Source organism: Mus pahari, chromosome 2, assembly GCF_900095145.1.
Source record: "Mus pahari chromosome 2, PAHARI_EIJ_v1.1, whole genome shotgun sequence".
Classification (NCBI taxonomy): domain Eukaryota; kingdom Metazoa; phylum Chordata; class Mammalia; order Rodentia; family Muridae; genus Mus; species Mus pahari.
In genome coordinates, this window is record NC_034591.1 from 49,524,301 (window position 1) to 49,533,710 (window position 9,410).

The window sequence follows — 9,410 nt, forward strand, 5'->3', positions numbered from 1 at the left end:
TATAAGAACCCTGTCCACCTTCCTCTCCTGAAGCCTGTACTAGACTCTCTTACCGACAGTTCTTCTATTATTCTCACCTCGACCCTCAGAGACCTTATTCTTGTTTATCAGAAGAGAAAGAGTTTCCATGGTGGCGCACGCCTTTAATCCCAGCACTAGGGAGGCAGAGGCAGGTGGATTTCTAAGTTCGAGGCCAGCCTGGTCTACAAAGTGAGTTCCAGGACAGCCAGGGCTACACTGTCTCGAAAAAAACAAAAAACAAACAAACAAACAAAAAACCCGATGATTTCAAGAGACTGATTTAGTCTACACTCTCTTTAACCTTTCCTCGCCAAAAACAAAACTGCTGATCTTGGCGGCCCGCCCCTTCCCCTCATGCCCCGCCCAATCGCACCGCCGGAGACAAAACTTTGCAGCTTTGCTCTCAGTTTGAGTTCGCAGTCGTTGTCGCCTCCGCGTAAACCAAAGCGAAACGCGACATGAGTAGGCATAGCAAATCGGAACACACAAACTGAGCCCACAAGGGCTCCGCCCACTGCGGCATGCCCCGCCCCGGTGCCCTAGCAACAAATAAACAGTTCGAGGTTCGGTGGCTTTTGTGCGCTCGAAAGCGGGCTGTCCTGGTGCCTCCCCGGGAGTGGAGTGAGCCGAGCCTTGCTTACCAGCATCTGCGCCTCCGCACACCGCGAAGGCGCCCAATTGGAGGTGCGGCCACGGCCGGGGCAGGCGGCAGAACGCCGGTGAGAGCGCTCGCGGAGGCTAGGGAAGCGCCAGGATCGGGGGCCCGAAGACTACGACGCCGGGGTGGGGGAGTAGAAGTGGGGGGTAGGGGGAAGCAATGTGGGACCTGAATTTCGAGACTGGGGACTGGTTTCACAATCACCTCAGCTGAGAAAGAAATAACCACGGAAATATCCATCTTAAAGTGGGAGGTTCGCAAGCGCTCGCCTTAACCCCGGGTAAGCCTTTGAGACCTAGGTCTTTTGTCGTCCCCACGGCTACAGTTCAGTCGTAGGAGGGCGCACTCTGAGACGGACTTAAGATGATCTGCATCTGATGGACAGCAGCAGCAGCAGCAGCAGATTCAGTCTGTGCCCTTTCTGTGAAACTGGTTTTAGTCCCTTGGTTCTGTGGGGTAACTTCATTCCTAGAAGATGCTTTGGCGTTTGGGAAATAGAGGAAGATCAGCAACAAGGTTTGGAGCTCAGTAAGGGACTGTCCAGGCTGCCCTGAGTTGTATGGTGGAATTCTTTACGTGTAATAGAAAGTAAGGTTGGCCCTGGGGGGAGGGAGAGGTGTCCACACTGCATCTAACCCCACCCTCCTTCTGCCAGGATCCCTCCTGTTCTTCAGCCCGCATCCTGCGATCGGTGCCCTCCTTCCCATCCTCATTTTTCTTTCTAGAGTGACTGTGGTTTTGTTGCCCCTTTCCGCAGCCCTCAGGGACTCGCTGTTCTCTTCCCTGTTGAACTTGCCGCTCAGCATACATTAGATAAAGGGGGCCTCAACTTCTTGCACAATTATGGTATTACCATCTCTGCTTAAGGAAAAGTATTCCCCGAACTAGACCGGCGTTGCTCTCCTTGTTCCTGCCCTATGGCGGCTACTCATCTTTGTATCTCTTAGAGTAGAAATACCTCCTGCTTCCTCCTGTCCGGTAAATACACACAGCCCTTGGCAGCACACTTGAGGTGTCCTGCCTGCCTTGCCCGTCCTTTAGCCTGCAGTTTGGGATGTGTTTAGTAAGCCTGTGGCTCTAATGCTTTCTTCTGGAACTAAGTATAGTATCAAGTAAAAGTGCCGTCTCCTGACTTAAGTTTCTAGGCTTCTACACTTCTTCTTTTTCCGAATCCTGGAAAATGAAGAATAACTTATAAAGCCCTCTAAACTAATGGCTTCTTCGTGCTCTTTGTATAAATGTCCAGCTTGTTGGTTTAGAGGCTGAAGGCCAAAGCTGCTCTTCACTTGCTTTCCAGACTTGATCCCCCCTCTCCCCGTCCATCCCACCCTGACCTACTACTCCCCATTTGTTTGTGGACAGCCACTCTGATCTTGGTTGGCCCCTTAATCTTTGCATAGCCTCTCCAACCGCAAAGCGTCTGTATTAGTTTCTTCTCAGGTGGCTTTGACCAAACACCTGAAGCAACAGTTCAAGAGAAGGAGGGCTTATTCGGGATCACACTCAAGTTTCAGTCCCTCGTGGTGGAGAAGGCAGAGCTTAGGGCAGCGGAGAGTCCAACAGTAGCTGTTCACACCATGGCAGGTCAGAAAGCAGAGAGGGTAGGGCCAGGTGAGACTCACCCCTGAAGACCTACTTCTGCTACCTAGCTCCACCCCCTAAAGTCTCTTCAAGGCCCTCTTGGGAATAAATAATCAAAACGTGAACCTGTTAGGGACATTTCGGTTTCGAACCAACACACCATCTGATTTTAATTCATTATTCATTCAGCAAATGGCGTTCATCCATTCGGTGTGCCAAATAATGGTTTAGGCTAAAGGAATTCAGTGGTAAACTCACAAACAAACCCTCTGGATTGCTCTCAGTTGCTATTAATCACTATTAAGTAGTTGGAATGGTTTCAATGAGGACTACCCTCCATAGACACAGGGAGGTGGTACAGCTCTGGAGGAAGTCTGTGGCTGTTGGGGGGTGGGGAGTGCCCTGAGAGCTCCCAGACTCCTCTCCCACTTCACTTTCTGCTTCCTGCCCTGGCCACGCCTCCTCAGTAGGAAATCTCCCTCTGTAAGGCAAAAGTAATCTCCTCCATAAATTGTTTTTGGTCATAGTGTTTTATCCCAGTCAAAGAAAAGTAATCAATATAGTAGTTAAAAAAACAAAAACAAAAAACAAAAAACAAAACCCTAGGGTGAGGAAAAAATGAAACACCGTGTCCGGGTGGTGTTTCTTATTGACTGGTGGTAGGAATTGAGCCACTGCACATGCTAGCTAGACTTTACTACTGATCCATGTATCTGGTGGCCCTGGGAGCCTAAGAAGGTCTTTGTAAAGAAGTGACATTTGAACAGAGTCAGAAGAAAGAGGGAAAACATCATTCCCCTTCAGTCATGGGAAATACTATAGGGAAAGAAGGGACTCCAGGCACAGAGGAACTCAGCAGGTTTGGGAAGCATAGAGAAAGCCAGCAGAGATGTAGCCAAGTAGGCTTTCTTCGGGCATTTGTAAGGTTTTAAATTCTCTTCTGACACGGAGGATGGAGCCCCAGAATTGCACTGAGCCAACCAAAGGACTGGGTGGTTGGGCAGGACCGGACAGCTGAGATGGCTTGATAGGGAAAGGTGCTCCCAATGTGTGCTCCATACAGGATATATCCTCTGAGCTTAGGGGCAGCCTTTTTTATTTATGTATGTATTTGTTTACTTCTGACATAGACTCTCACTGTGCAGCCCTGGCTGCCTAGGAACTCATTACCTAGACAAGGCTGGCCTGGAACTCACAGAGATCCACCTGCCTCAGCCTCCTGAGGCCTGGGAGTCCAGGCGTGCCCCGCCCCCTTGCCGATTTGCACCACTTGTTTAATTTCTTTGAATTCGTCTATGTAGTTGCTCTTTTCTCAGGGCTCAGTTGTGCTCCATTCTGCAGCCATGCTGCAATGTTTATCCATTTCCTTGCTGATGAACATTTGTGAGAGTGCTTCTGCCTTCCGCTATCACATATTAAGCTACTCTGAGAAGTCATGTACAAGTCTTTAAGTAGAAGATGCTCTCATTTCTACGGATAAGAGTAGAACGGCTAGGTCAAAGGCTAGGGGCGCATCGAACTTAAAAAGAAACAGCCGGGCTGGCTTCCAAAGCGGTTCCGTTAGCTTCAGCCTCCATGACAGTGAATGAGAGTTCAGGTTCTCTGTTTGCTCGCGTATTGTTACCTGATACGCTCGGCCTGTCTAACAAGCTCTCACACTCGATGTGTGTTGCATATCTTGTAGGTTTTGTATATGCCTGATGTCTAACAATGCTGAGTGTCTGTTCGTGTGCTCATTTCCCCTGTCTCCTTTTCAGGAAAGTATTCATTTGAATAGTTTGCTGATTTTTATTGGGTGGTTCTCTTAACCGTTGTGTTCCGGGCGCTCTTTACTGGGGGGTGTAGACCTTTATCATTTGCTTTAGAAGCACTTTCTCCCAGTCTCTGGCTTAGCATTCACCTCTTAATACCTATTGGTAAGCAGACATTTTACATCTTGTCCGCGAGCTCAGCAACTTGTTCTTCGGGACATGTTACATATTCTTCTGCTGCTGTGATCATGGCAACCTTAGAGGAGAGAGGGTGTGTTTCGGCGTCTAGTTCCAAAGGTGATGCAGTCTTCATTCTGGGGAAGGCCTGGCTGGTAGAGAGTGAACTCAGCCTGGAGTCAGGAAGAAGTGGGTCCCTGCTGTAAAACCTCAAAGTCTACCACCCTGTCCACCCCGCCGCCCCGCCCCGCAGTGACTTGCTCCAGCAAGGCTCCTCCCCACGCCCCACCTACAGGAGGAGGGGTCAGCATCTGTCCCAAACAGCCCCACCAGAGACTGGGAACCAAGTGTTGAAACACACAGACCTATTGGGATATTTCATAGTCACGAGCTGTGGTTCTGATGTTATACCCAAGAGGAAATGTCTTCCAAACTGAAGGCCATAGGTCTCTAAAGGTTTTGTAATTTGGGATTTTCTATTTAGGCCTATGATCAATTTTTAAGGGTTTTGTTTGTTTGTTTGGTTGGTTGGTTGGTTGGTATAGTTAATTGGGATTCCTTGCTTTTGTATTTTGTTAATAGACCGTCATTATTCCAGCACCATAGTGGTTCACAGTCTTAGGAAGGCTGGAACACTTTAATACAATTCCTCATGTTGTGGTGACCCCCCCAACCATAAAATTATTTCCGTTGCTACTTTATAACTGTAATTTTGTTGCTGTTATGAATTGTAACGTAAATATTTGTGTTTTTCAGTGGTCTTAGGAGACCCCAAAGAGGTCACAACCCACAGGTCGTGGGCTGCTGTAGAGAAACAGACAATCCTGACTTTGAAAATCAATTTTTTTTCCTGAAAATCAATCCCCTTGTACATGTGTGCAGCTATCCTTTTTTATTATTTTATGTAAATGAGGCTCTATCTACATGTACACTTGTATGCCGGAAGAGAGCATTGGATCCCGTTACAGGTGGTTGTGAGCTGGACTCAGGAAGAGTTCAGTGCTCTTAGCCACTAAGCCGTCTCTTGGGCTCTTTACTCTGTTCCATTGATCCGTTTATTCATGTTGACCCCACTAGCACACGCTGTGATTTTGTAGCTTCAGAGGGACCTTTGACATTAGCTGAGGTTAACCTCCTCTGCTGTGTTGTGCCCTCTTTCAAAGTCCTTTGCATTTCTAGATGAATTTTGGGAGTATCTACAAGAAGATAAGAACTTTGAATAAATTCTTAAAAGCCTTTATCTTATATCCTTTGCAATTCCATCTGATCTTCGGAATCAGTTTGCCAATTTCTAAGAATGTCAAATTTAGCTGAACATTGTTGGTACACTTTTAATCCCAGAACTCAGGAGGCAGAGGTAGGTGGATCTCTGTGAATTTGAAGCCAGCCTGGTTTATATAGTGGGACAACATCTTTAAAAGGAAAAACAAAACTAAACTAAAAATGTTTAACTGAGGGCTGGAGAGATAGCTCAGTGGTTAAGAGTACATTCAAGTACACCATAACAGGCCATGATTGAACACTTGGTCCCTTACCTCTGAGAAGACAATAAAGCGCTTTGGGAGAAGAAAAAAAAATTGTGCTGGAGAGATGGCTCAGCTATTAAGAGCGCTAACTGCTCTTCCAGAGGTCTCGAGTTCAATTCCCAGCAAGCACTGGTGCTCACAACCATCTGTAATGGGATCTGATGCCCTCTTCTGGTGTGTCTGAAGACAGCTACAGTATACTCCTATACATAAAAATAAAATAAATATTTCTAAAAGTAATATTTAAAATAAAAAGTTTAACTGAAAAAAAAGTTAAACTGTTCTCAACCCATTTTAAAGATTAAGACCCACGTGCACGCATCATGTACACACGTAATTTGTTCCAGTTTTCTCAGGTCAGCCATTGACCATTGACAATGAAATTGTCAAGAAAGTGTAAGATTGCTGGGCAGTGGTGGCGCACACCTTTAGTCCTAGCACTTGGGAGGCAAAGGCAGACGGATTTCTGAGTTCCAGGCCAGCCTGGTCTACATAAAGTGAGTTCCAGGACAGCCAGGGCTACACAGAAAAACCCTGTCTCGGAAAAAAAAAACCAACCAAACAAACAAACAAACAACAAAAAACAAAAAAAAAACAAAAACAAAAAAAGAAAAAGAAAGCATAAAATTATGAAAAAGAAAACATTCAAAATCTTAAAGAACTTACTCCAAAGTATGCTCCCTGAACCCCGTGGAGAGGTTTTCCCAGCACAAGGCAGTCTTCTGGGCTTTGTAATTGTTTTTTATTTGTATTCTCTTTTTTTTTTTTACAAGATTAAGTGTGTGTGTGTGTGTGTGTGTGTGTGTGTCTGTGTGTGTGTCTGTGTGTGTGTGTCTGTGTGTGCCCACGTGTGTGGGTGCATGCCCGCGTGAATATGTTTGCAGATGTACTCAGACTCCAGAAGGCTTGTAAGATCCTTGGAGTTATAAGCAGTTGTGAACTTCAAACCCATGTGGAGGCTGGGAGCTGAAATTGGTCCTCAGGATAAGCAGCAACTGCTCTTGGCCACTGAGCCATCTCCACAGCCCCATCTCCACAGCCCCATCTCCACAGCCCCATCTCCACAGGCCCATCTCCACAGCCCCATCTCTACAGCCCCATCTCTACAGCCCCATCTCTACAGCCCCATCTCTCCATAGCCCATCTCCACAGCCCCATCTCCACAGCCCCATCTCCACAGCCCCATCTCTACAGCCCCATCTCTCCATAGCCCATCTCCACAGCCCCATCTCCACAGCCCCATCTCTCCACAGCCCCATCTCCACAGCCCCATCTCTCCACAGCCCCACCACCTGTATTTACTCACTACATTATTTCTCATATTCGCCCCTGGATATAATGTCTAGGAATATACTACATTTCACCTGAGGGAAAAGTATTTTTCTATTTTAGACGCATTAACTGTTTTGTTTGTTTAACTTGGGACATTGTGAGTGAAAATTTAAGAACAAGACATGTGTATTCTGTAAATACTGAGCCTTGATGATACACACATTCTCCCTCTTCCCTAGCTAGAGGAGACAGGAAAGAGATGCTCTCCCATCCATCATTTTCTGTATGGTGAGGTGGTCGCAGGACAACCACAACTTTGCAACAGTTTTTTGCAGAAGCAGGAAAGTCCCCACTCATATTTCCTAGAGGATTCTGGCCTCTTCGGCTAGTCACAAAAATAGCATGGGCTCTGAGCCTGCTGGATGTCACTGGGCGCCTACCGAGTGACCTCGATGAGCCCTGCTAGATCATCTTGAAGATAGGACTGGTGCCTGCCTACCTTGAAGCACAGCTTCATGGCGATGAAGATGATGGCAAGTCTCACTTGCTCTCAGACCCTGGGTCTCGTCTTGCATCTATGTCTACACTTAAATCTCAAAACTGCTTATGCAGAAAGTGCTTGCATAACAAAGACCAAGATATGCATTTGTCTCCTGGCTGTATAATTTGTTTTAAATTTAACTTTTAGTATGCAGCCCTCCAGAGAAATAATCAAGAACAATTTGGTAAAATAGATTCCCGTAGGTACGCTCTTCAGTTCAGAAAGCAGCCAAAGCGTACAAGGTCTGTGATTCCTGCTCTTCTGCAGGGTGTGGCGAGGGCAGCCGTACTGGGAAGCACGGCTCTAGTCTTTGATTTTTGTCTCTACAGTTTTAGTGTGCGCCTCTGAGACATTGCATGCCCAGTGCCATGTCTTCTTGCAGCTTATGCAAATCAGAATACAACAAAGCGCCACATAAGAAGGGGCCATAGGTCTCTTTATCAAGGGCTGCTTAGCAAGCACTTGTCACTGTCGATGACATCTGATGCTTCCTGTTCCAGGCAAGCATTTATTCTAATGATATGTAATTTTTATATGTATTTGTGAGATGTGTGTAGACATCAAATGGGACTAGCCTTTTCTTTCCTCCAACACTAACCAACTCTGTGTGTTGGGAACCTTCAGACTCATAGTTATTTTGAACATGTAAATGTATTTGCTACAGCAGTTTGTGTCCCCCACCCCCACCCCTTTTAGGCTTTTATTTCCCTTTAAAATCACTAAGGAAATGTGGAAAGCTGCTTCCAGGCAGGCCTTGATGGTGCATGCCTTTGATCCCAGATCTGTGTGAGTTCGAGGCCAGCCAGGTCTACAGAGTGAGACCCCGTATCGAGAGAGAGAGAGAGAGAGAGAGAGAGAGAGAGAGAGAGAGAGAGAGAGAGGAAGAAGAAGAAGAAGAAAAAGTCACATTGAGGTGATAGAAAGTAATTTTCTTCCCATGTTTCTACTTGTCTTTGAAAGTCAGGTAAAGGGAAGAAAGGAAAAGGCCGGCCCAAGAACTCCGGGAAGAAGCAGAAGCTGAAGAAGCCGGAAGTGGACATCATGAGCCCGGCAGCCATGCTGAACCTGTACTACATTGCTCACAATGTTGCCGACTGCCTGTACCTGCGAGGCTTCCCGTGGCCAGGGGCTCCCAAAGGGAAAAGGGGGAAAAAATAAGACTTAGGTGATAGAATTCAAAGCATGCCTTGGTCTCAAAGAACAGAAAGTAGGAGAATGCATTTAGGATAACTCAAGGACTTCGGCCAAATGGGCTCTAAAAGACAAGCGGGAACACGTAGCCGCCACTGCGCTTTTCTGTGATAAGCAATAGCGAAGGCTGCTTTTATTTCCGAAGCTAAGCCAGGTACTAGGTAAGCCACTTTGGTTTTTCAGATGTAATCAGGAAAAATAGTCCATAAAGGCTACCCTGGCACTGGTAATAATTTTTTAAAATATTATAATCATAATTCTAGACTGAATTAAACCTTGTTCTCAGAAGGCAGCTCCAGTTTGCGTGAGTCGTTTTCTTTGGTGAGGGGTCGGCTCAGAAAGGACCAGGCAGAAAGTTCAGGCCTAACTTGAAAACATATTTTCTGCTGTGGTTTGGTTTTGGGTTTTCTTTGTTTTCTTTTTCGATGCTGGGGATAAACTTGGGGCCTCTGTTCAGGAAGAGCCATTAAATTACCCCTAGCTGCCCCTCCCCTTTTTAAAAAAATGGAAAATAAATAACTTGTTTTTATAATTTTCTGCTTAGTTGTCTTTTTCTAATTCAAATTAACCACAGACTTCGGTCGGTGGAGACTAAAATCGTCTTGAGCGTCATCTTGGCAGGTGTGCAAGCCTGTGGTGAAGAAGAGCTGGGGCCAGGAAAATGGTTCTGGATGTAGTAGTTGCCGTGGAAA

At 46.3% G+C, this 9,410-nt stretch overlaps 1 protein-coding gene across 1 annotated transcript; it reads left to right on the top strand.

The window, feature by feature from the left end:
- Positions 1-542: 542 nt before the first annotated feature.
- Smkr1 (small lysine rich protein 1) lies at positions 543-9,011 on the top strand. Its single transcript, XM_021191192.1, has 2 exons — positions 543-740; positions 8,488-9,011. Exons 1-2 carry the CDS (start codon positions 543-545, stop codon positions 8,683-8,685), a joined length of 396 nt encoding a protein of 131 aa, XP_021046851.1. The 3' UTR covers positions 8,686-9,011.
- Positions 9,012-9,410: the final 399 nt, after the last annotated feature.